The sequence below is a fragment of the Brachyhypopomus gauderio genome, chromosome 6 (assembly GCF_052324685.1).
Source record: "Brachyhypopomus gauderio isolate BG-103 chromosome 6, BGAUD_0.2, whole genome shotgun sequence".
In the NCBI taxonomy this organism is placed as follows: domain Eukaryota; kingdom Metazoa; phylum Chordata; class Actinopteri; order Gymnotiformes; family Hypopomidae; genus Brachyhypopomus; species Brachyhypopomus gauderio.
Genome location: NC_135216.1, coordinates 16,115,229 through 16,140,656, shown reverse-complemented (window position 1 = coordinate 16,140,656; position 25,428 = coordinate 16,115,229). Strand labels below are relative to the sequence as shown.

Sequence of the window (25,428 nt, the reverse complement as noted above, 5' to 3'; positions counted from 1 at the left end):
ATGATTGCACAACAAGGTACACAGTCTTCCCCATTTTTGGCAAACGCCTTGCAAAATCCTTATTTACGGAATGCTTCATATACTTCACCCCTTCAAAGAACGGCATCGCTGTATCCTCCAGATGTGACACAGCCTAATCAAGAAGCAGCACAAGTTTCACCATCTTTACTGTCCAATGCATTGCAGAACCCTCATTTACGCAATGCCTCATACACTTCGCCCTTACAGAGAAGTCCTACACCTTTTGTTCAGGCACAAGGACATTCATCCCTTTTATCAAGTGCAATAAAGAATCGCAACCTCCAGGGTGCTTCATTTCAACTACCAGTTGGGTCTATAATATCTCGAAACACAGGGAGCCAAAAAGAGGACACCACTCCATCTCTCTTGTCAAATGCATTAAAAAATCCAGGTCTCCGTAAAGCAGCCTACAGACTGCCAGATGGAACAATCCAATTAAGAAATGAAGTAGACCAAACAGCTTCATCTCCCACTCTTTTATCCAGTGCTCTTAAAAATGCCAATGTTCGAAAAACAGCTTATAAACTTCCTGAAGGATCGATTTTGTCTTTCAATTCTGGTCAAGTAACTGAAACAAAACAATTTTCACCTAACTTAGGAAATGCTTTACAGAATCCCAACCTTCGTAAAGCTTCTTACAGATTACCAGATGGATCTCTTTTTTATCAGGAACAAAAGACAGAACAGTCATCTTCCCCTTTTCTTTCAAATGCACTTCAGAATGCTAACCTTCGTAAGGCATCCTACAGGCTTCCAGATGGAACACTTTCAACCAAGATCTCTGGGCAGAAACCGGAACAAAGTATTTCCTCCAATCTGTCAAGTGCGTTGCAAAATGCAAATCTTCGTAATGCTTCATATCGACTGCCGAATACCTCAGGCTTGTTCAGAAACCCCAACAAAAAAGAGCAAACTTCAGTACTGTCCAATGCACTTCAGAACCAAAATCTTCGTAAAGCTTCCTACAGATTGCCTGATGGGTCAATCATGATGACAGGTACAAAAGCTCAAAGTAATCAACCCTCATCACCTTTCCTAGGAAATGCTTTGAAGAACATAAATTTACGCAAAGCCTCCTATAAGTTGCCTACAACTCTGGGGAGTTCTCCAGAGGATCCAAGGTATGCAGTGGTGACACCTCAGGTTCACAGTGAACCTGGTGAACACTGGGCTCAAGGCCACACAATAGATCCTCATGAACCAGATGATGTCTGGTCTTCAGAAAGAGTCCTTCCACACCATACTGTGCAGAACCTCACAAAATGGTCCATGTACAGGGATGAAGAATTGGTGGATTTTGTCATTCCTGTGCATCCTGGTCAAGAGGCTGCTGTTTCTGAGCTTGAGTGGTTACCAGACAGGGAGGGTGAACCTCAAGGGCACTGGTATGATAAGGTACAAAGCTAACATCTTAGACAATTTTTGTGGTGTAGCACCATCATGTTTTCAATTATTTTGTCTTTTATCTCAAATATAGCTCTCACTTAATATTCATAACCTTTTCCTCATTACTGAAACTCATGTAATTACAGTAGACGTCTTCGCAGAGCAATATATCAAAAAGTAAATAATTATATATCATACCCAAACATTTAGATAATCTATTCACTGGTGAATTCACATGTCCTTGAAGACTTGGTAAAGAAAGTGAATTATAAAATAAGAGTAGTGGTGTGTTGGAGCAAAATGTATTTAGTTGGTATGTGCAAATGTCTGGCAACATTCAAAGCAAAGCTCTACAACCATAACAATTATACAGCAGTATTCTACTCCACTGAGAGCCACAGCACAGAACATCTTGGTATTTTCTATATTCAACCACATAAGTACTGAAGTGTTTGACTTACAACAAAAACATCAGACTCTGATAAGATGCATTCCTTTATAGGATTAAGAATATATTTTCTATTTGTTATAACATTGTTAATTATGTTTTGCTGCAGTCATTATCTGTGTCAACAGTGTCGATATATATATATATTTACTTGGGCATGTAGATGTACTCAATCCGAAGTTTGCCAACAATGTTGTACCGAGAGAGAACTGAGGAGGATGGGGTTGAAGACATGACACAAATTGAGTAAGAACTAATTCAATTTGTTAAAGCTAAATTGTAACAGAGCATCACTTTGTTCCATCAAATTATTGAACATTTGTTGTTGTGACCTATAAGAAGTGTTCTAAGTTGCCCTTAAGCTGAAATTGTACCATTAGTGGAATCCTTTCCCTAGGGATCTAAATGAAGCTGCTGTTCTATTCAACCTGAAAAGAAGGTTTGAGCGGGAACTGATTTATGTAAGTACATTTTCAGTACTAGGGATTTCACAATATTTCACATTATAGCTATCTAAGGTCCATTGAGTTTGTTTCTGTGATCAATCTGATTTTGTAGGTGTGTGCTTACATCTTTTGCATGACTGATATTTGAAAGAGTAAACATTATCATGTCCTATTCAGACATATATTGGAAGTATTCTGGTAGCTTTGAATCCCTACAAGATGTATAATATATATGGAACAGACATGGTGCTGCAGCACAAAGGTCGTGCCTTCGGTGAAAGTCCCCCGTGAGTATGCTATTATTTCACCTCCTTATTTCTATCTATCCAGACTGCAGACAACAGACAACATCGCATAACTCCTGAAATATTTTTCAGGCATTTATTTGCTATAGGAAATGCTGCTTACACAAAAATGATGGATGCCAAACAGGACCAGTGCATTATTATCAGGTAATGTTAGATTACATAAAACCAATGTCAAATTTCCTTATAATTTTAGCATTTATTAATTAGATTGCACACTTTATGGGATAATGAACCTTAAATTCAATATATTATTATGTTGCAATACTGGAGAAAACTGAGAAAAATAAAAGCATTAAGCTTGTTTTCTTACCCCATTTAAGCCAAGTTATTTAAAGCTACTTATGTAGCCATCAACATCTACTGTTTGACACCACTGGTCACTGGGATCACTTTAAACCTGAAGGAGATACTTGTAAGAAAAGACCACAAGTGTCTGGGCCAGTACTGCACCTACGGATCATGTCGCTGTAAAAAGCACCTGCTGTCAGCTCAGGCTAGCCGGCATGACACGCATGCAAGCGTTCGATTTCACTTCTGTCTGATGACCAGACCCCGTGCTCATTACTTAAGTACAAAGCAAATAGGTGGAGATCAGTTGCTCGCATGCCAAGTCTCTATGCAAGTTTACCTGGCTGTGGTGTTAAGCAGATAATTGGGGAATTACGGCCATTGTTTGGTGTAAAATGTCCCTATTGTTTTTCAGTGGGGAGAGTGGCTCTGGTAAGACTGAAGCCACCAAACTGGTGCTGCGCTATCTGGCTGCTATACAACACAAGCGCAACATAACACAGCAGGTATGGTTCAAAGGAAGTAAGCTAGTAGTCTTTAATGTCTCAGATGTGCAGTAGTCTAACTAGTCTTTTGTATGCTTTCTTTCTTGTGCTTTCAAACAGATTGAGGTATTGTATGACCATTTTTTTTGTGAAACTATAAAAATGTGATTTTGGTTTGTTAGAAACTGCATGTGTATTTTTCATGAACATAATGCTGTTCATATATTAATGAATTAATTTACTTATGCATCATTGTAGAACTACTGTATTATAAATTTTGCAGTTTTATATGATACAATATTTCATAGAAACTGTCCTGAATTTAGTACTGACGAAGTCTAAACCACATGGTTTGTTTTTAGAAATTTGCACTTGGTTTTAATTATGTTGTTTTGCAAAGGGTATAAAACTGCAGCATACAGATGTATTGTATGATTATGACTTAAGTTATGAAATAACTGAAATTTGGGAGATTGTCTCCCTAAAGTCCCCTTCCTAACTTATACATTCCTATCATCCTCTCTACCAGCCACCAGGATATCCTCATCCCTTCCGTTAGTTCTTGACTCCTCCCCCACTAGAAAAGGATGGTCTTACTTTTTAGCCAAAAGCCAAATCCACTCTGATTTTTTTTTCACGGTCTCAGAGTTCATTTCTTCCTCTACAAGTTAATTAAATTGTTGGGGTCCACACTTGTAAATATAGGTTTTTACCATACTATATTGATTAACTTGCTTAATTTCCCAGACTGATGATTTTACACACAGAAAGAAAGCAGTCAACACCAAGTTGTATTGATCATTACTGACCTTATGTCTTGTGATTACAGATTCTTGAAGCAGCTCCACTCTTAGAGTCATTTGGAAATGCCAAAACTGTCAGGAATGATAACTCGAGTCGATTTGGGAAATTCATAGAGATATTTTTAGAGGAGTAAGTGATTCTTAAGAGCCTCCATCTGATACAACCTTAAACTTTGGAATTATAGGGTCAGCACATTTCAAGGCATGTTATCGGCATCTAAAAACCAATTGCATTATATACATTAGGCTAATGTTTCCCAACCACTGTGCCGTGGTACATAGGTGTTGCCGTGAAACATCATCAGGTGTTGCCATGGAAGATTATCCAATTTCACCTGATTGGAACTTTAATAATATATAAATGTACGTTTTGTGACATTTTTGTTTGGTGGTATGCTTTGTGATTCGTGGTGTAGCTCAAACAATTTGGGAAACACTGCAGTAGGTCAGTATTTTCTGTCTAAATGTTTCATTTCAGGGGTGTGATCAGTGGTGCCATAACTTCACAATATCTACTTGAAAAGTCCAGGATTGTGTTTCAGGTGATCTTCTGCACTTCGCCAGAAAAATGGTTACTTTGGCTACATGTTTAATTATACAAAGTATCAGGTAAAAAAAGACATTGTTTTTATGTTTCCTCTAGGCCAAAGATGAAAGAAACTACCACATATTTTATGAGATGCTTGCAGGTCTTCCTTCACAGCAAAAGCAGTCCTTGTACCTCCAAGAGGCAGAGACCTACTATTACCTTAACCAGGTAAGTTACACTTTGAAGTTGCTACAATTACTACAGTAAATCAGAACAAAAACAAAATAGGGGATTATTATTATTATTATTATTGCTATTTATGTTTATGCCTTAATATCTTAATGCCAGAATACCTTAATACCTTAATGCCTTAATGGCAGAATACCTTAATACCTTAATGCAGGGGTAATCAACTATATTGTTCCGCGGGCCAAATTTGGCAGATAGCTCTGACCAGCGGTCAGGGGGGGGTGGCGAACGTAAGTTCTTGAGCGGGAAGGGGGGGGGGGGGTGGCGAACCTAAGTTGTTGAGCGGGGTTGAGTGTTTTTTTTCAATAGCGCTGAAATAAATGCTCCGGTTTAAAATTAATTCTCCCGTCAAAATTAAGAAATATATTAAACAATTTATTCTGGGTTTTATTACCTTAATACCTTAATGCCTTAATTCCTTAATACCTTGCTTAATGCTTTAATACCTTAATAGCCTACCTTAATTCTTTAATACCTTAATGACTTAATATTTTATTGCTCCAATATCTTAATACCTTAAGGGTTTAATACCTTAATACCTTAATACCTTAATGCCTTAATGCCTTAATAATTTAATGCCTTAATATCTTAATACCTTAAGGCCTTAATATCTTAATACATTAATGCCTTAATACCTTAATACGTTAATGCCTTAATGCTTTAATACCTTAATAGCTTAATGCTTTAATGACTTAATGCCTTAATGCCTTAATGCCTTAATGCTTTAATACCTTAATAGCTTAATGCTTTAATGACTTAATGCCTTAATGCTTTAATACCTTAATACTTTAATGACTTAATATCTTAATACTGTAATGCCTTAATAACTTAATACCTTAATTCCTCAATACATTAATGCCTTAATACCTTAATGAGGCCTTAATATCTTAATACCTTAATTCCTTAATACCTTAATACCTTAATGCCTTAATACCTTAATGAGGCCTTAATATCTTAATACCTTAATGCCTTAATACCTTAATACCTTAATGCCTTAATGCCTTAATACCTTAAAAATTCCTTAATACCTTAATGTCTCAATGCCTTAGTACCTTAATTCCTCAATACCTTAATGCCTTAACACTTTAATGCCTTAATATCTTAATACCTTAATGCCTTAATAGCTTAATACCTTAATGCCTTAATACCATAATTCCTTAATACCTTAATGCCTTAATACCTTAATTCCTCAATACCTTAATGCCTTAATGCCATAATACTTTAATACCTTAATACCTTAAAACCTTAATGCTTTGCGGCTCACTTGTTGTTTGTGGCCAGGGTGGGGACTGTGAGATTATTGGGAAGAGTGATGGGGAGGACTTCCGCAGAGTCGTCAGTGCCATGGAGATCCTTCACTTCAATGCCGAGGACCAATACAGCATCTTCAGGGTCCTCTCATCCATCCTGCACCTGGGCAATGTCTTCTTTGAGAGACATGAGGTCAGCTGTAAACTCATATTCCCTCTCTTGCTGTGCGCTTCCATTCTATTTCAACTTCTCAGCAGTGATTGTAACAATGCTGTCCTTTAATGGAACTGCTGCTTCGTTTCTGGACACGCAGACAGATTCTCAGGAGATGGCATCGGTGGTGAGTGCTCAGGAGATCAGAGTGGTGGCGGAACTCTTGCAGATTTCTCCTGAGTCCTTGCAGAAGTCGATCACTTTCAAAGTCATGGTAAGATACATTCATGTGTGCTACTAAATCTAAAATAAAGATTTTCTTTAAAAATAAGCATTTAAAGTATGGATGTTATGGACTAGGTGGAACGTACAGCTTGGCATTGTTTATTGACCTTTTCTGAACTTCAGACAAACCTCCTGACACCATGCCAGGGACTGGCACCCGATTCAGTGATGTAGCAATAATGTTTTTCTTTGCTTCTCCCTCAAAACAAGATCCATATTACAAAATTGACATACTTCAAACTGACAGCATAGACAATGACACAAAAGAAAACATCAAATGGTGCATATATAAACTTGGAAACGCTGAGATAGAATAACATGGTGAGTTCAGGGCAGTGTGCCACCGTGCTATGGAAACCACTGTTACCCGATCAGGGGATACCCTGATACAGTCAGGGAGGGGTGTCTGCTGCTCGTCAGCGAGACAGTTCTTCAGCATAGCTGAATTATCATTACCTTATTAAAACAATAATCATAATAATCATAATCATGGCAGAAATTATGGGTCAACCCATTTTGGGCTTTCTTTGGATTTTCTTATGCCAAAGGTTCATAATCTTCCCTTTCATGTACTACTACTGCAGAAGTTTGCCGTCATGTTCATTCCAAACAAATAAAAGAGCAGCGGTAAAACACATTTGTCAGTTAGCTAAATGGGTGTGTGTTCAGAATTTAATTCTGAACATTAATGGACATTAATTATCGGACAGGTTCAGGTGACCTTTTTTTGCGATCTATTCTGAATTGTTAATGTAATATGCAAATGAGGACAAAAAGTAGGTCAGCAGTGCACATTTATGAATGAGGACGTATTACTGCTGCACTATGTGCTGTTAACATCACGTTAAATCTGGCAGTAGTATTTATTCATTTGACTCATTGTTTCTCACTGGATGCATTCTTGAATAAAAATAGTTATACCCTTTTTTTGCATGTAATTTACATTTAAAATCTTATTGAATGTATTCTAAAAATTCAAAATATATAATTTAATATGTTTCTGAATATATCACACTACTAATTATCAATGACCTCCAGGAGTTCTCACCTGTCTCAGCTAGTCACCTGTTCAGAGTGAGATGTAGGGAATGATTTCGGTGTGAGTTCCTCTTACAGTCCGATAAGCTCCCATGAAGTTACGTGGTCAATTGCGGATCATGACAGGACATAATACGGTAACATTACACTCTCTTATATACCAAGCAAACAGTGCAGTTCTCATATTGCAGCTCCTCCTTAAACCAGATGTCTTTCTCCGCATTTCCATGACATGTTTTCACAGTGCGTTTTTTCTTTCAAAATATTTTTCATGTACTAGCCAAAAAACATCCAGACGCTTATATCTGCTTATATCTGAAATATCTGCTTTTGAAATCAGTAATATTAAAAAAAATCTATAGTTTTTCCATTTCCTATACATTGTCCTGTGGATGTCAAAAGTTATGAATTAGAGTCCTTTTGCTGAAAGTGGATATCAACAGTTTTATATATTTATTTTTTACTTTTCTTTTATTGAATCAGAATTTATTTTGTGATTTGTCCATTTAAAAAACATTTTACAACAAACAAACAACTTCAGTTGCTGTGGTTGGTACCGTGTTTCAGGGAAACCTCACCGGTACTCCTCCCAGACTTTGTCAATGTTTGCAGTATACAGGCCATGTTGAAATGTGCTATGGCTTTTATTTAGACTACAAGTCATCATGGCTGTGGTGCAATACCACCAAGAGCTATGCAATACAATATACGCAATTCTGGTAATTAGAGAAAAGGCCCTCCCCATGCAACAAAAGAACCATAGCCAAGGTCATTATCTTTTGTCCAATCACAGTTCTCCTGCTGTAGGGCGTATCTAATGAGTCTGTAAGACCCTTCTTTTGGTGAAACTGGGGCTTCATTTCATGTTGAAGATTACCAGCTTTGTTCCTGTTGTACAAAATCAACTTAAACCTGAATGGAAACTCTTTGATGGAATTGCTTGAAAGTAGTTGCCATATCATAGATGTCTTTACACCTCTTAACACCTTGGGCTGGATTACACAAAAGCCTTAATCAGTGGGCTTCATCATAGAATATGGCTTTTCTACACCGCAACATCTGTTACTGTATTAGGAGTGTGAGCTATATTCGGAGCACGGACCTGGTTCAGTTTGTTCTTTTGTAGCATTCTGTGTTCTGATTTAACCTTCAGTTGTACTTTCCTAAAGGAGACCCTGAGGGAGAAGATATACACTCCTTTAACAGTCGAAAGTGCAGTAGATGCCAGGTAGGCATGCAAAGCCTTAACATTTAGTCACTGGATAAAAAAATATATACAACTGATGGATGGACCTGCATAAAACATAAAATCCCTATTCTATTTCCAAAATTCCAGAGATGCAGTTTCCAAGATCCTGTATTCTCTTCTTTTCAACTGGATAACAGACAGAATCAATAAGCTGGTTTACCCAAGGAATGAAGCCCTGTCCATTTCCATCCTGGATATCTATGGGTTTGAGGTATTGAGCTGAATGTGAAGCTGATCTGTGTTTGTCTTTGTAGGGTCGCTCATCTACACACTCGTTCAGTTATGGCTTCAGTCATGCCACTTATGTTCCACAGGATCTCAGTTTCAACAGCTTTGAACAGCTCTGCATCAACTATGCAAATGAATATCTGCAGTTCTTTTTCAACAGGATTGTTTTCAAGGAAGAGCAAGTGAGCTTTCTATGTTCTTTCAAATTCACTAAGTATTGTGACTATGTATGTTTTTTTAAATGCAAAAAAACCCATTCTTGAACATCTTAGGAGGAATACATCAGGGAGCAAATTCCTTGGGAAGAAGTGACTTTCACTGACAATCAAGCCTGCCTTGACCTGATTGCAGCAAAGCCCCATGGGATATTTAGAATCCTGGATGACCAGAGCAGTTTTCCACAGGTGTTTCCATATCAGCCATTTGTATTTCAGCCATTGACTGTTTTGTAGTGTGTATTATGCTCATACAAGTTTTATGAATCTCTTTATCTGTAGGCCACAGATCATACCTTCCTTCAGAAATGTCACTATCACCACGGACACAACCCACTGTATTATAAACCAAAAATGCCCCTCCCTGAATTTGCCATTAAACATTTTGCTGGGAAGGTCAATTATCAGGTAGATATCAAAGCCTGGTTTATAATTGTTTAGTAGTATAATTATACTGCATTAAGGGCAGAGTTGATTTTCTTATGTAATACTCCAACAGGTTCATAAGTTCTTGGACAAAAATTTTGACCAGGTGCGCAAGGAGGTTCTTGATCTTTTCATGCAAAGCAAAAATCAGGTAAGCAGTTAAAGGGCTTATTTAGCTTGGTGGCTGGTTTTCGTAACCTACATTAGAAGTAAATCATTTCTTGTTCTAGATGATTGCTCAGCTGTTCATGAGTCATTCAGTAGCCATGAGTCAGCAGAAGAGTCACGTTGGGAAGAACAGCACGGTTACACGGCGACACCAGGCCTCCACAGTGGCTGCCAAGTTCCAGTTGTCTCTTATGGAACTTGCAGAAAAGATGGAGAGGTAGACCATCAAAAGTTCTTATACCTGGAATTCGCTTCAGTTAGTTTTCAAGATGAAAATGTCTGGGTCCTTATCCTGATTTCTCTTATTTTGTGCCAGATGCAATCCATTCTTTGTGCGCTGCATAAAGCCAAACAATAATAAAGTAAGGAACAGCAGTCAGGTGTAATCTCGGTTCAGAAGTAGCTGGAAAATGTCTGCTGAGTTACTGTTCTGAGATGGTGTGTATCCCTGTAGGCGCCTGGTGCATTTGACATGGAACTGGTCAGCACTCAGCTTCATTACTCGGGGATTTTGGAGACCATTCGTATTAGGAGAGAGGGATATCCAATCAGAATATCGTTTGATGTTTTCCTCTTTAGGTAATTTCATAGATGATTTAGTAGTTGAGAAGCAGTAGCTTTGTGAAAATACTTGTAAATAACCTCTCTCTCTCTCTCTGTCTCTCTCTCTCTGGAGTTACTGTAAGGACATGCTTGTGTTTCAAACTGTTTGCTTTAATTCAGATACAAGTCCTTGCTGGGCATGAAGGAGCCACCACCTGCTACTGCAGAAAACTGTGTCATAATGTTGAGGAAGCTTTGTCCCATGAGACCAGGAGATTTCCAAGTGGGTATCTCCAAGGTGAGAATCTCTTCTGTGGCATATATTATCTATTAGCCAATAGTGAGGCTTGAGTGCAGCCCTGTGTCATTCTTCATTTGCATTAATTTGTATGTGTGTTTCCATTAGCTCTTCATGAAAGAGAACATCTATCACCTTCTGGAGAGTAAGAGAGAGAGAGTGAGGCACGTGGCCGCACTCACCCTGCAGCGCTATGTCCGAATGTTCTTTGTTCGGAAGCGCTACAAGGCCTTCCGTATGAAGATTATTCGCCTGCAGGCCCACTGCAGAGGCTACCTCGTACGGTACGCCCCCCCCCCCCGAAATCCTTCTTTTTTACAGATGCCCAGTATGGTTACCCCAGAATCTAATTCACATTCATTTGACTTGTGAATTTTTTTTGTTGTTGTTGTTGATGTTTTAACAGGAAACGTTACGTGAAAATGCGAGTCAGTCTTGTAAAATTCCGCTCACTGGTCCACCTGTGTGTGAATCGAAAGAGATACGTTAAGGTACAGATAGTGCAGCTCTCTCTCTGTCAGCATCCACGCTGGGAATATGAGTCCACTGCTGACCTCTGGGCATTATTCTTCTCCTTTCAGATGAGACTGGAGGCAAGAAGGAAAGCAGAGGCAGAACGACTCAGAATGGAGATGGTGAGAAGCACCCCACAAGCCTTTGTCTCTGCAAACACACACACGCTTTAGGGCGTCCTGTAGTCTTTTAATATTTCTCTCAAAATTGCAGGAGCTGTCAAGACGGGAAGTTGTTAATGTAACCCACTTGGTAATTCCAGCAGAACTCGGAGCATTATTACAAGCTGCTGCAGGTATAATTATGATAATGACGGCTTCGCCTTTCAAATAATGGGAAGTAGAAATTGTAATGCCCTAAAATGTAATTGAATACAGTGGTACTTCACATTGTTTCTACATCACTATGGCTATGCATACGTTTTTTTAAGTTTTTTTTTTTTTTTTTTGCAGGTGGTCGAGAGCTTCATTCTGATTGCTTAGCTCTAGTGCAGGCTCCGACCGTTCATGTGGAATCTCAGTTAACACTGCCCCTTGACATCAACAATTACACAGTTTCGAAATTCATCCAGGTTCACTTCAGGGTAAGTGATGCTTTTTCATTCACCCATAAAGTGCAGCAGAGTTTCCAGAGAAATGGAACAACTGATACTTTTTAAATGCAACTGATTCAGTTCTTATTTACAGGAGCCAAAGTTTGGAATGTTGACTGCACCTTTGAAGACACCGCTGACATATATTGATGATGACCTCAAACATGAAGCTCTAAATATATTTACCATGGTAGAAATATCTAATGTTTCAGTTTCTCTTTTGTACTTTTGTATATTTGAGCTCTGCCTTCAGTCTCAGAAAACCATTCTGCAGATCCTCAGGTTCATGGGTGACCCACATTTGAATGGGGCTCAGGAGAACTTATTTGGAAACTACATTATCCAAATGGGGCTTTCTTACCCTGGCTTGCGAGATGAAATTTTGTGTCAAATTGCCAATCAAGTTTGGAGGAACAGCAACCCTGACAACGCCGAGAGGGGCTGGCTGCTTCTGCTCGGATGCCTGAGTGCATTTGCGCCTTTGGCCAACATAGAAAAATACCTTCTGAAGTGAGACATCATCCTACTGGATCCTACTGGATCCTACTAGATCCTACTGGATCCTACTAGATCAGTTTCAACTAAATGGATATGTTTGCAAACTGTGATAAAACTGTGTAATATTTCCCCCCATATTGTGATTTCCAAATTCTGCAGGCTTGTGTCAGACCATGCCTATGATAGCTATAAGGCAGCTTGCCAACATAAGCTGATACAAGCCATGCAGAAGTCCGTTTATGGGCCAGAGATGGCTAGGACCTACCCACTGTCTCTGCTGGAGTGGACAGCTAATAGGAAGAAAGCCAACATGGTGCTGCAAGTGCATTGCTTTGATGGTGAGAGTCACAGGTGTTTGTCATGCGTCCACTGAGGTCATCAAGTAATTTTTAAAAGCTATGGGAAATACTGTATTACAACTGTATTACAATCTTCACACTTTGGGCATATGCTGTGTGCAACAAGAAATCTCATCTTTCCAGTCTAGGAGGGATAACGGTACTGTAAGATTAATTTGAAACCTGAGTGTGAAATAAGAGGAGGTCTAGAAACGCTTCTGTAGAAACACAGAAAACAAGCGTGTCAGTCTCCTGAGATTACCATCTGTAGATTCTCCCGGTTTTGGCATACGAGGGGAACAAGGGCGTTTACGTAACACAACCACACAGGAAGGATCTCCAACACATAATAGGGCTGCACTCAGCTTCTGTCTGGGTTCTCCTGTCCCTTTCATCTGCTAAGTTATCCTGGCAGAGTTTCTCTGGCTATGTAATCCCTCTGGAGTGAGTGTAGTGCTCACGTAGATTAAGAGACATTTGATCTCTGATGCTAAATGGGATGGAAAAAAGTGTGAGGTATTGCTTTCTTTTTCACACTGCCCCTCTCACTGCGGTTGTCAAACATCGTGTTATTTTCCACCAGGGGCCTCCTTCCTATGCCCTTTACATTCATGGACCAGTGGAGAGGATCTTGCTAGTGACATCCTTCAGCACAGGTACGACACCAGGACCAGGACACACTACCCTCAGACCCATTACAGACCCCAAACTGGCTGATTAACACTGAGAATTTGATCCTTCAGTTCTGAGCAGGGTCATTGCCTAACCACTCTTATTTCATCTGTCATTTAACCTAGGTCACTGTACTGTCCTCTATGTATAATTAATACGTTTTAGTGAAGTACCTGTGCATTGTTGGAATGGTACCAACGTATTTCAGGTGCTCAGCTGTGTTCGTGTTGGGTCCTGTAGGGGTGTTACGGAAGCCTGGAAAGGCTGTTCTGTCCTCATGAAGGAACAGGAACAGTGGGCGGAGCTTGCAGGACACGATTATGTGATGGACCTGATTGCAGACCTGGAGTTGATGCGGGATTTTCCCAAGCAGAAGTCTTACTTCATCATCTCTGCAGAGAGTCCAACCAAAACCAGACCCAACGCCAGCCTGTTAGTAACAACTACAACAATAATAACGTGTATTACTGCTAAAATGTGTTACTTTTGTAAATGTGATTGTGTATGTCTAGATATCACCGTATGAAAGTGGAATACATCGTAAAAATCCTGTCATTGTACAGATGTGTTTTAGACAGACCTGGTTTGGTCACAGGATGGTGTGAATGGTTTCTCACACTAAGCTTAAGGCACAGACATGCCCCTGTTGTTCAGCCCCTGTTGGTGGTTTTGTCCCCAATGTCACAGAGCTCTGTTTGGGAGCGGTTTTGATTCAGATGACGAGAGCCCTCTTCTCTTCGCTCCAGCGATAGCCAACGCTAGTCTTCCAGACTCAGATGGATATTACAGCCACGGTCTGAAGCTCCACTGCACTTTACACAGTCTTCATTTGGAACGCCCTTTTTAAATGACTTTAAAGGTGTTTTGTATTTAGATTATAGTCATATTATATACAAGGACAATATTTAACGCTTCAGACTGTCTGCTATGTTGTGCATTGTTGTGTTTTGATCCAAGTGTATAATCCACTGAAATATTTTGACTCTGCTATCAGAATCTGATTTTAGTGAGGCTCCAACTCAGAGGGGCATGGACCGGTACCTAGACAGCCTGTTTGACCCAGTTCTGTCTGATGGCAGTGGGGTAAGGCCCGTAGATCTGTCCCATTGTCCTGATTTTGATACATATAAATGATTCTAGGTGGGGGACTGCAGTGTACTGTAGTAAACGTACAGAGCAATTGTAGAGATTCAGATGTCAACTGTTAGCACCCGAGCCTCCTCATGCATTACTGCAGGATTTGCTGTATTACTCGCAAGAGATATAACCAGCTTTACACTGGAGGAATCAAGAGAAAGCTGTAAAAAAAATGTTCAAATATAAAGTGGCAATTCTGTATACTCCACTACAATTTTTGGAAATATAAAAACAAACACCCTATATTATATATATATATATATATATATATATATATATATATATATATATATATATATATATATATATTAGGGGTGGGACTCGATAGAAAAAATCTAATTAATTATAAGCTTTGTAATTAATTAATCGAGATGAATCTGTCACGTTGAGGACCCCGGCCCCTCCCTTTTGGGCGTGTGTCAACGTTGTCCACGTGCTTTGTCTGCGTCAGTGGATATCCGTGGTTAGGGTTTTGTCGTGTGATTTATGAGTCTCACCTGTGAATCGTCTCGTAATCACGTGGGGCTAATGTGGTTTGTCTATTTAATGTGCGCTCGCGCAGTGTCCTGTGCTCGTCGTTGTTTAAGTCTACACGTAGTGTGTGTCTGCCTAAGTGTTACTCGTGCGCTATTGCGCAATTCCTGTGAAGATTAAAAGTGACATCAGTCGAAAAACAAGGATTCTGTGTCTCGTCCATCGCCGACCCACGAACGTCACAGAATCGCATTTTAATCGCATTTCAATTTTTAACATGAGAAATTTTTCCACCAGTCTACTACACAGACCAATAGATGAGTGCAGAAAACAGAGCAAACAGTTTTCAGAACACTGGAAATTCTGACCAAAAATGTTTAATTTTGGGAGTTTTGCTCAGGACATTGGAAGAATAAGAAGAACTGAAGTAAATCAGAAGATGTTTTTAAATACCATTTTAGATAGTAGACTTTTTCTTTAATTTCCCAGGCCTCTGCCACAGCCATAAAGTCCTCTGCACAGGCATCTCCATAGTGCCTAGAAGTGGTCTTCTGCATGCTCAAAGCAAATGACTGGATCTTCCATTCATCATCTATATGATGAGCTGTCACACCAAGATAATTCATGTTGCTAACAACGACGCTGATGTCACAGGAGCACCTCCACCCTTCGTTACCACCTTAACGCAAAACATGTTGGGGCTAACACGCAGGTCAGTAATGATAACTTAGCTGCTAAATGTATTCCTAGTAAGAGCAAAACCACATCTCGGGGTTCAAATTAAGAAACAAAATGTCAAAGTCCACGTAAGACAAATTGACCAATTCACTGGCGAGATGGATTACTGTGCACTGTAGACCGCTCTCTGTGGTCGAAGATAAAGGCTTACAAGAAGCGCTGCAAATTGCATCAGCTGATGCAAGTTACGAACTGCTGTCCAGAAAGACAATGTCAAAGAACATCCAGCTGCTGTATGATGAGAAAAGGGAAGTAAAACTGGTTATTGTGAAAAGCGCCACAAATGTGGCTCTGACTGGGGATCACTAGACCTCTGTTTGCTAACAATAACCTGTTTTACTTCCCTTTTCTTCTTAATTTGAACCCCGACATGTGGTCGAGTGTTGACTGGCAACACTGATCTTACTAGGAATACATTTAGCAGCTAAGTTATCATTACTGACTCCTTCCTGCATAAAGTGCAAATAACACTATTTTTGTTTGTACTTCCACCTTCTTCTTCTTCTTCTTCTTCTTCTTCTTCTTCTTCTTCTTTCGGCAATTCCCATTTAGGGGTCGCCACAGCGGATCAAACTCCTCCATCTGGCCCTGTCCTGAGTGCCCTCCACTGACACACCAGCCACTCTCATATCCTCTACCACTGCATCCATAAACCTCCTCTTAGGTCTACCTCTCCTCCTCTTGCCTGGAAGTTCCATCCTCAAGACCCTCCTACCAATATACCTCTCCTCCCTCCTCTGTACATGTCCAAACCATCTCAATCTCACTTCTCTAACTTTATCTCCAAAACATGCTACATGTGCTGATCATCTAATAAACTCATTTCTGATCCTATCCTTCCTCGTCACTCCAAATGAGAATCTCAACATCTTCATCTCAGACACCTCCATCTCCCTCACCTGTCTCTTTGTACTTCCATCTGGAAGTTTCTTATATTTAAATTTCCAATCCACCAGTGTGGCCTCTTCAGTCATCCTCATCATGCTCATCTTCATTGTACGTCCATATAAATCTCTATGCTTGGAACTCGTGCACTGAGAATCATTCCACGGTGCAAAAGTGTCTCATGCGTTAAAATGCGTTAATTTTTTTAGTTCATTATGTTCCCTGTAATAAATTAATCGAAATTAACGCATTAAAGTCCCACCCCTAATATATGTTGTTTGTTTTTTATATATATATAAAATGAGCGGTTAGTTAAAATGACTTGTTAGTTCCGGTGTTGGATATGGTTCATTTGAACGTAGGAGGGTAAGTGATTGAGTATCAGATGTGCTTTCGGCACCAGATCCCCACCACTGACTGCGATTAAGTTACTGTGTTACCGTATTTCTCACTGCAGTGAGATGCACTTATTCTCATAGGCTAATCTCGTTAAACCGTTATACCATTTAAACTGTATTTGTACACCTGTAGGCTCCAGTCCAGCCAAGAGTTTGCTTTTAATTTACACATGATTTTGTGACCTGGTTTTACTTCCCTGTCAAGAGGAACGGGGAAAGCCAAAAGGTTCATATCATCGGCTTTATTCCCATAATTTTTAAAATGCTGCTCCGTACATTATCAGTGAGTCTTTACCACCTGAAATGCCTCAGGGTAGCAGGGGAAAACCAGATGTTTGTGGTAATTGTTTGCAGACTAAGCTTCTCTTAGAGTGTATAAGGTAGTCCTGGGGGCAGAGGGGGTGGGGTTGGGTGTGGGGTATTAGGGGATTGATTTCCTCTGTGGTCGGGCGCAGACAGGGCCCTGGCTAAGTGACAGCCGGTTCCTTTCTGCCGTATCTCTGGGGCAGGACCTGGAGAAGTCAGCCAGCATGTCCAGCTACATGAAGGGAGCCGGTGGGGTTGGAGGTGGGGATGGGGAGGAGGTGAAGGCACGAGCAAACCGGTCTTATCCTCCAGGACTGCAGCCCGGTGGTGAGTCACAGCCCTGTCTCTCTCCCAGCTCTCTTTACCACCCATGAATTATGCATGGAAGCCCTTGTGTCAATTGGTTCCTAAATGCAATTCCCCTGTTGGGTGGAGTTCACGCAGCTAGTTGTTTTTTTTGTTTCTGTGACTGTTTAAGTTTTATTTCTCTGCTTGTGATTATGCTGAATATAGTTGGTTGTCACTACTGATAAATGTGAGGGACCTGATTCTCATTATTTTTCAAGTGTTGCCCTGTGTGATTTAGCGTGTGCATTGCAGTTCCAACTTTCTGGCTCATAATGTCTTGAATAAATAACAGGGTTTATTTAGTTTCTCTTCATAATTCATATAAGGGCTTAAAATGAAGCATTGCAGTTATATGGTTATCTTCTCTCCTGTATTATATCTGTGAAGAAGAAGAGTTAGACTGATATCTTTGTTTTTCTCAGCGGTACCAGTTCTACCAGTTATGGGTGGAGCAATGATGCCACCTGTACCAATGTCACCTATGACCTCAGTCCCTACCCCCACACCTAGACCTTCAGACCCCTTAGTACGGCCACTTTCCCCAATTACACCTTTACCTTCTATGCCAGCGTTGCCTGGTATGGCTCCTGTTCCAGTTTTTCCCAACATGCCACCAGTGACTGATGTGCCAGGTATGGTTGCAACAAGCAAAGCTCATAAAACTTGTGAGAATCATGTAAAAACATTTTTAGAATATGGCTAATTGTTTCCATCATGAGACTGTTTCACAGTGCTTTAAAAAAAATCTTTACAAAAGGAGCAGATCACAGCATCTTAGCACAACAGCAACAAGCCATCATCAACCAACAGGCGATTATCCTAGTGAGTCACACTGTGATTGTTGTACGTGTTTGGTTGTGCATCATGTGCTCTCTGTTGCGCATGTAACCGCTGGTCTGCTGTGCTCTATAACAGGCTCAACAAATGACGATGCAGGCGATGGCCCTCCAGCAGCAGATGTACGGGTCAGTGGGTGGGACATATTCTGGCGCCCCACATCACACTGAGCATTTACCAATGCACCAGTCCGGCCCGTCAAGCCCTGTGAGTATCTCAGTGCTAAACAGAAAGGTTGTGATCTATTTTATCAGGCCTCTCTATGAATGTCTGCCTGAATCAAACCTCTGGAGATTCGCCAGAAAAAAACATTCAGTTCTTACTAACCTCTGGACAGAATTTAACAGAATATAAATACAAGTCAAAAGCCTTGCAGTGAGCCCTGTGCTGCAGTGAACCCTATGTTGCAGTGAGCCCTGTGCTGCACTGAGCCATTTCTAAAATATCTCTGATTACATTTACGGCATTTGGCAGACGCCCTTATCCAGAGCAACTTACATTTTTTATCTCATTTTTATACAAGTGAGCTATTGAGGGTTAGGGCCTTGCTCAGGGGCACCTCAGTCATGGCCTCAGGTCTGGGAATCGAACCTGCGACCCTCCGGTCACAAGACCAGTTCCCTAACCACCAGGCCATGACTGCCTATGATAACCTAAAACATCTAAAGCAGTTGTGCTTGTCATTCATCTCCTTACTTGCCTTGGTAACAGTTACATGACACACCACATTTACATTTCGAGATAGTACATTATTCCTGAATGTTCAAAGTAAATAATGAGCTTTTCTTTGAAAACACAGACCAGATTTGAAAGTGGATATATCTCCCATACTCTGACTCCTGTTGCCCCGGCACCAAAGCCCTCCCGCCATCACAGTAAGTCAATCAACCATTTTAGATCATGGCTCTGATTTCATGGTCATTATTTCACTTCCACTGCGGTTTTGTCATTTCTACACATCACATAGGTTAGCATATGTTGAATACAGCTGATGCAAAAGCTATGCATGAATGTATTCTATTCTTTAGTGAGTGTTTGGGTGTATTTTCTAAGGCCCAACCAGGATGCAGCCACCAGATGATGTTGTGAAGTCCACCGTCGTGAATTCGGAGCATCTAGAACCAACTCACAACATCAAAGACATCATCAAACAGTACCAGCCTGGCTCTGTCAAGCCAATAGAGATCCCAAGGTCTGTACATTCCTTCAACCAGTTCAACCACTACAATGGACCATAGCCTGAATGATTTATACCACACACCATATTACAACATATTGATTGGTGATTTAACAGGACCGAACAGATGTGCTTAATGTGCACACAAATAAGAGATTATATTCTGTTATCTCTCTGGTTTTCTTCTGGAATCACAGAAAAGAAGCTAAAGTGTTTGTTAAAAAGCCAGATCCTCATGATGAAGCTATGATGATCCTTAAAGACCAGATGCGATCTCCTCCTCCCCAGGTAGACCAGTTAAAAGCTCTTTACTCTCCAGTGACTCCACTATCAATAAGTCGCCTCCCAGTATGAGTGACCAGTATACCTTCCATGTCCTCCCTACTCAGCGAAAGAAGACCTATGGTACAGCCACGTCTGCCTCAGGTGCCAGAGAGGCTAAAGCTGAGGGTGGAAGATTACAACCAACAAAAAGCATCAAGCCAAAGGGATCCCCTCCAGTACCTGTGGTCCGATCACCTCCAGTACCTGCGGTCAGTCAGAGGTCCCCGCCCCCTGCTCCTGGTAAGTACAGGTCACTATAATACATATAGCATGTAGAATATGCAGCAGTGAATGAATGAAGGCAGAGCCTTGGAGTTCTTACCTACACCATGTATGATTTGCAGTTTCGTGTGCTTTGTTTGTAACTAACTGTGAGTGGATGGTGCAGTATCTAGAGAACTTCCTGTTGAGAAGGACACCATTCAGACTCAGCTCCACCGAAGGACTAGTGAGGAACACTACACCTATACAAATGTACCCTGGAAAATTTACCTGAGGAAAGAGGTTAGATATATATATGTGTGTGTGTGCACGCGTGTGTGTGTGTCCTTCTGGGAATTTTCGAAATATTCCATACAGTAATGTCATTTTTTGTCTGTTTAGGTTTTCTATCCTAAGGACAGCTTTAACCACCCCCTCATATTAGATCTCCTATTCAAGCAGGTGGGTATTTTTGCTAATATCTAAATGGATCATATTAGTGTGAGGCTGCGCTTGCTGCTGACGGCGGATATCTATTGCAGATTGTCCATGACACGTTCTCTGAGGCTTGCATCCGCATCACTAAGGAGGAAAGGGAGAAAATGAAGTCCGTCTTTGGTATGCCTCATCAATATGATGGAGTAAAAGACTAATGTTTTCGAACAGCAGTCTTGGCTTTTACATTACGGAGACATGTCCCTGGTGTATCTTCTTCAATGTGACAGTTGAGCACGACATCGATGCGGGTGCTTCGACACTGGATGAGAATGTGAAGAAGAAGGTTGTCACGGCAGCAAGGGACAGCTGGGAGATCTACTTCTCACGTCTCTTTCCAGCATCAGTGAGGAACTCTCTTCATCTCACACATTATGGCCAAATCAACATTTTATCAGGTGTTTCTAAACTCTCGCTCTCTGTGTGTGTGTGTGTGTGTGTGTGTGTGTGTGTGTGTGTGTGTGTGTGTGTGTGTGTGTGTGTGTGTGTGCACTACAGGGCAGTGTTGGCACTGGGGTCCAGGTGCTCTCTGTATCACATAGAGGGATTAAACTTCTAAAGATGGTGAGGAGCAGTGAAATGGCCCCAGACTACTTCAGAGTTTTAAGACCATACAGGTAGGTTCCAGCAGAAAAGAACCATCTACCCAAGACACCAAATGAATTAAATCTTTACCTTAACCCTCAGAATTGCTGATGATGATGCTTACACATGTGAATGTATGTATCTCCCACCAAAGCTACACCGACATCATGTTTGTCACCATTCCCTCCAAGAACATGTTGGAGTTCAACCTCACCAATGAGAAACTGATTCTGTTCTCAGCCAAAGCCCCTCAAGTAAAGACCATGATTGACTACTTCATCACTGAGCTGAAGAAGGTTTGCCTCCTCTCCACACACATGCTGAGTTCAGGGCTCTTCTCTCCGTGCTGTGGAGTAATCTCATTCTCTTTCGCTCTAGGACTCAGACTATGTGGTTGCTGTGCGTAATTACATTACAGATGACAGAACACTGCTGAGTTTCCACAAAGGAGACATTATACGCTTGCAGACAATGGAGGGTTTGGAAGAAGGTGACCGACTCCCGCCCGTCTTAAAACACACACTTTTGAGATGTCTGCGATGCCAAGGACTCATCTAGCTGCAAACCAACACAATGGTTTAAGGACAAAAGTATCATTAGGTCTTCAATAAAACCTTTAGTCTGTTGCAGTTTAGTCAAAAAAGTCTTAAAGGAGCTTAATGAGTGGAATGTTCGAGTCCTGCCTGGTTGTTTATTCACCACTTGGCGGTTGAGACAAAATGGCTGACAGTGATGTGGTGTATTTTATATTTTACCGGAGTTGTAATGTTGATCTCTAGCTCCTGTGGCTGTTCCACAGGCCACTGCTATGGTTGCATTGTGAAAAAGAGGGTCATACTGCTTGAAGAGTTAAAGAGAGACACACCTGACTTTGGTGGGTCAGTGTGCAGTGATTTGCATGGAGTGATGTTCAGCGTTTAGTTTCTTTTTTTTTTGCAGTTGTTTGGATTCATCTGTCAATTCTACCTCAGTAACAGTAAAATAAGTTACTTTAAGTTAATAAATCTTCTTCCTTGGGTGGAATTATACAGCATCTCACACACATCATCAACTGTGTTTCCAGATCATTTCATCACGATTGCCTTTATACATCATCTCACATGGTTTCTCTGTGCCATCTTAAGGCTGGAGGTTTGGGGCGGTCCACGGTCGAGCAGGGGTCTTCCCCGTGGAATATGTGCAGCCAGTGGCTGCTCCAGACTTCATCAACCTCCCTGCAGACAAGAAGGAGGAACCGAGGAACAAGCAGGGCCGCGTGGCAGCTTCCGCAGCCGTGGCTGTGGCCGTGGGGTCCAGCGCCGCCGCCCAGGAGCTCGACCGCTCCATTGAAGTAGGCGATCCTGGCATGGAAATTACAAAAAATCTCCTCAAACAAAAATAGGACTTTTTCTCTACATGATATGTCACCTTTATAAATCCTGGTGCTTTTGGGAATGTTCATGTTGTATTTTAAGTTGGTTTAAGTTGAATCCAACAGTCTGTGTACCTTCACCAGGGAAAAGCATGTGATGACCACCATAATGAGCATTGCCCCCCTCTACCTCTAGGTGGCCTCACCACTCAGTGAGTATACGGATGCCCTTACAGAGTTTGGAGGAATGGAAATTGATGAAAGAATTCTGCAGGACAGCCAGTACAACTTGGTGGAGTTTGCCAAGAAATATTTCAGGGGGGCCCAGAGAAAGAACAGGTCAGCCAGCTACTTTATGTAGAACCTAAGTGTGACTGTAAACCTAAATGTGAATGTAAACTTTACAAAGCCCACTCCTCAACAATGAACACTCCATCCCTTGGTTATTTTACAGTGACTCTTATAAGCAAAAGTCAAAAAAAGGAAAGGAAGCCAGAGAACCATCTGACATGGTGAAATTTTCTAAGGTACAAAATGATTCAATTGTTGTCATTTAATGCAATTTATTTTGTGTTTCTTTAGCAAAAGAGTAATTTTTATTTCTAGATTTTACAATACTGTTTGTGCCACCCATGTTGTATTTGGTGTGTCAAACAGTCCCCAATACCAGATTCCTTGATTGAGTTTACCGATGAAAATATGAACAAGATAGCAGCAGATATGTTTCTGGGTAAGAGAGACTTTCATTCTCCAGCCTTATTCCAAATGTCCAAACAATTATGAACCCATTTAAAGTGCTGGAAGACATTAATAGGTCATCACTTTAAATCAAATTAAATAAATTTTCATAGTAATTATAAAAAATAGAAGGATGTGGTAGTGCTGTTTATTTTTTTGTTTATTTTTGAATGGTCTACATTTGTACTGTAGGTTGTAACATTTAAATCAGATAAACATTTTGTGCTTTAGAATTGATATACATGTTTAGACTGTCCTCATGTGAGCCTTTGCTTAGAAATATCTGTTTAGACACATGAATGTGTTCCAATTCAGAATGTACTGATCCTTTACTGAGTAGACAAAGAGATACGTATGTGATACGTCTGATACGAATGTGTCCTTTTTCCAGCTATAATGAAGTTTATGGGGGACTATCCAATGAAAGGTCAAACTGAGCAAGACGTTATCAACACCATACTGAGGGTACTGCATTACATCCCTTTACAAACTGCATTTGTTGTCATCTCTTAGGAAAAACACTCATGTTCCCATGTAATGTGTTGTCTGTTTTGTAGCTCAGTGGCGAGTATGGTTTGATGAGAGATGAAGTGTACTGTCAGGCCCTCAAACAGATCACTGGCAACACAAGTTCTAAAACGTATTTGTCCTATTTTCTCTTTAAGACAGAACATGCATCAACTTTACTGTTATTGGCAGAATGATGTTGGAATTTTGTCTTATTGCATTCCTCAGGGACAGTTGTCAGAGGGGCTGGAGACTGCTGTATATCCTCACAGCCTACCACCGGTGCTCAGAAGTTCTGAAGCCCTATCTACTGAAATACCTCCAAGATGCCTGTGCAAGCCCCGGTGTGCACTTCCAAGGTGTCGTACTGTTATGGCCTGCTCTTCCATCAAGGTAGATGGATATGAGTGTTCTCAAAGATCACATGAATAAGAATGCTCCTGATATTTCCAGGCATTGCCAAAGCTTGTGAGCAGAACTTCAGGAAGACGTTCCAATATGGCGGGCGTACTGAGCATCCTAACAGCATGGAACTGAAGGCGATGATGGTTAGTCACCCACGTTCACTCTTGAATCAAACAGTGAGGTTGGTCCTAACATAGCTTGTTTTGTTACTGCATATGCGCTTGGCACTCACAGGCTGGTAGGAGCTCCAAACGCCAGCTGTTTCTTCTTCCTGGTGGAATTGAGCGTCATCTGAAAATCAAGACCTGCTCAGTGAGTTCCTCTCTTTCTAACGCTTAGAGAGTTTATGTTGCAGCCTTACAATGACCTTCCTTGTTATAGCATGACTGTCATGTTCAGGTTGCTTTGGATGCTATCGAGGAGCTGTGCTATGAGATGGGCCTTAACAGGATAGAGGCCATGGATGAATACGCCATATTTGTTGTCACAAACAGGGGTGAAAATAGATACTTAATAACACCATTATGTTTGAAAGAGAATGTACTGATAATTAATATATTGATAAGAGAAACTGACAGAGGGTCAAAGAAAAGCTATTTTGTGTTGGTCACCCTCAATCTTTAGGTCAGAATGTTCGGCCACTAAACAAAAGGGAATACATCCTGGACATTGCCACGGAGGCAGAGCCTATTGACAGCAACTATAGTCTGTGGTTTAGAAGAGTGATCTGGAATCAGCCGCTAAAATTTGACAACGAGCTTGGAGTCACTGTGCATTACAACCAGGTGATGCATCTGTCAGCCAGCACTCACCTGCTTTCTGTTAGCCGACTTTTGCTTAGATGTTGCACTAGTAGCACCACAGACGATGCATCGTTGCACTCATTAATGTGAGTTTTTCTTGCAGATGAGCAGATCTTTAATCCCACATGTCTCATTCGCAGGTTGTCCCAGACTACTTAAAAGGACTCCTGGACGTTGTCCCACAGGGGACACTTAGCGAACAACAGCTTCAACAAGTGTCAAAACTAGCTTCCCTTCAACATCGCGCCAAGGACTCCGTCAGCCTTCCGACCATGTAACACTACACACA

At 40.9% G+C, this 25,428-nt stretch overlaps 1 protein-coding gene across 1 annotated transcript in view; it reads left to right on the top strand.

Moving 5' to 3' along the window:
- Positions 1 to 25,428, top strand: part of myo15aa (myosin XVAa) — a 27,060-nt gene continuing 1,632 nt past the window's right edge. Inside the window, exons 1-63 of the mRNA XM_077007902.1 lie at positions 1 to 16; positions 122 to 1,416; positions 2,019 to 2,101; positions 2,253 to 2,316; positions 2,479 to 2,588; positions 2,679 to 2,753; positions 3,313 to 3,403; positions 3,503 to 3,508; positions 4,212 to 4,315; positions 4,664 to 4,727; positions 4,829 to 4,942; positions 6,245 to 6,406; positions 6,528 to 6,641; positions 8,860 to 8,918; positions 9,027 to 9,150; positions 9,254 to 9,349; positions 9,440 to 9,571; positions 9,665 to 9,790; positions 9,882 to 9,959; positions 10,039 to 10,193; positions 10,293 to 10,338; positions 10,431 to 10,555; positions 10,700 to 10,817; positions 10,926 to 11,101; positions 11,224 to 11,308; positions 11,399 to 11,452; positions 11,544 to 11,625; positions 11,783 to 11,913; positions 12,017 to 12,112; positions 12,197 to 12,432; positions 12,580 to 12,758; positions 13,342 to 13,414; positions 13,671 to 13,862; positions 14,118 to 14,227; positions 14,449 to 14,513; positions 17,572 to 17,695; positions 18,139 to 18,348; positions 18,474 to 18,538; positions 18,632 to 18,760; positions 19,353 to 19,428; positions 19,607 to 19,745; positions 19,928 to 20,018; positions 20,120 to 20,294; positions 20,443 to 20,558; positions 20,658 to 20,717; positions 20,798 to 20,873; positions 20,981 to 21,096; positions 21,249 to 21,367; positions 21,490 to 21,631; positions 21,714 to 21,825; positions 22,135 to 22,209; positions 22,460 to 22,665; positions 22,883 to 23,025; positions 23,141 to 23,213; positions 23,344 to 23,416; positions 23,816 to 23,889; positions 23,982 to 24,064; positions 24,160 to 24,290; positions 24,385 to 24,479; positions 24,571 to 24,648; positions 24,736 to 24,832; positions 24,961 to 25,121; positions 25,280 to 25,413. Coding sequence (XP_076864017.1) covers positions 1 to 16; positions 122 to 1,416; positions 2,019 to 2,101; positions 2,253 to 2,316; positions 2,479 to 2,588; positions 2,679 to 2,753; positions 3,313 to 3,403; positions 3,503 to 3,508; positions 4,212 to 4,315; positions 4,664 to 4,727; positions 4,829 to 4,942; positions 6,245 to 6,406; positions 6,528 to 6,641; positions 8,860 to 8,918; positions 9,027 to 9,150; positions 9,254 to 9,349; positions 9,440 to 9,571; positions 9,665 to 9,790; positions 9,882 to 9,959; positions 10,039 to 10,193; positions 10,293 to 10,338; positions 10,431 to 10,555; positions 10,700 to 10,817; positions 10,926 to 11,101; positions 11,224 to 11,308; positions 11,399 to 11,452; positions 11,544 to 11,625; positions 11,783 to 11,913; positions 12,017 to 12,112; positions 12,197 to 12,432; positions 12,580 to 12,758; positions 13,342 to 13,414; positions 13,671 to 13,862; positions 14,118 to 14,227; positions 14,449 to 14,513; positions 17,572 to 17,695; positions 18,139 to 18,348; positions 18,474 to 18,538; positions 18,632 to 18,760; positions 19,353 to 19,428; positions 19,607 to 19,745; positions 19,928 to 20,018; positions 20,120 to 20,294; positions 20,443 to 20,558; positions 20,658 to 20,717; positions 20,798 to 20,873; positions 20,981 to 21,096; positions 21,249 to 21,367; positions 21,490 to 21,631; positions 21,714 to 21,825; positions 22,135 to 22,209; positions 22,460 to 22,665; positions 22,883 to 23,025; positions 23,141 to 23,213; positions 23,344 to 23,416; positions 23,816 to 23,889; positions 23,982 to 24,064; positions 24,160 to 24,290; positions 24,385 to 24,479; positions 24,571 to 24,648; positions 24,736 to 24,832; positions 24,961 to 25,121; positions 25,280 to 25,413 — 8,009 coding nt within the window. The remainder of the gene's footprint in view (positions 17 to 121; positions 1,417 to 2,018; positions 2,102 to 2,252; positions 2,317 to 2,478; positions 2,589 to 2,678; positions 2,754 to 3,312; positions 3,404 to 3,502; positions 3,509 to 4,211; positions 4,316 to 4,663; positions 4,728 to 4,828; positions 4,943 to 6,244; positions 6,407 to 6,527; positions 6,642 to 8,859; positions 8,919 to 9,026; positions 9,151 to 9,253; positions 9,350 to 9,439; positions 9,572 to 9,664; positions 9,791 to 9,881; positions 9,960 to 10,038; positions 10,194 to 10,292; positions 10,339 to 10,430; positions 10,556 to 10,699; positions 10,818 to 10,925; positions 11,102 to 11,223; positions 11,309 to 11,398; positions 11,453 to 11,543; positions 11,626 to 11,782; positions 11,914 to 12,016; positions 12,113 to 12,196; positions 12,433 to 12,579; positions 12,759 to 13,341; positions 13,415 to 13,670; positions 13,863 to 14,117; positions 14,228 to 14,448; positions 14,514 to 17,571; positions 17,696 to 18,138; positions 18,349 to 18,473; positions 18,539 to 18,631; positions 18,761 to 19,352; positions 19,429 to 19,606; positions 19,746 to 19,927; positions 20,019 to 20,119; positions 20,295 to 20,442; positions 20,559 to 20,657; positions 20,718 to 20,797; positions 20,874 to 20,980; positions 21,097 to 21,248; positions 21,368 to 21,489; positions 21,632 to 21,713; positions 21,826 to 22,134; positions 22,210 to 22,459; positions 22,666 to 22,882; positions 23,026 to 23,140; positions 23,214 to 23,343; positions 23,417 to 23,815; positions 23,890 to 23,981; positions 24,065 to 24,159; positions 24,291 to 24,384; positions 24,480 to 24,570; positions 24,649 to 24,735; positions 24,833 to 24,960; positions 25,122 to 25,279; positions 25,414 to 25,428) is intronic.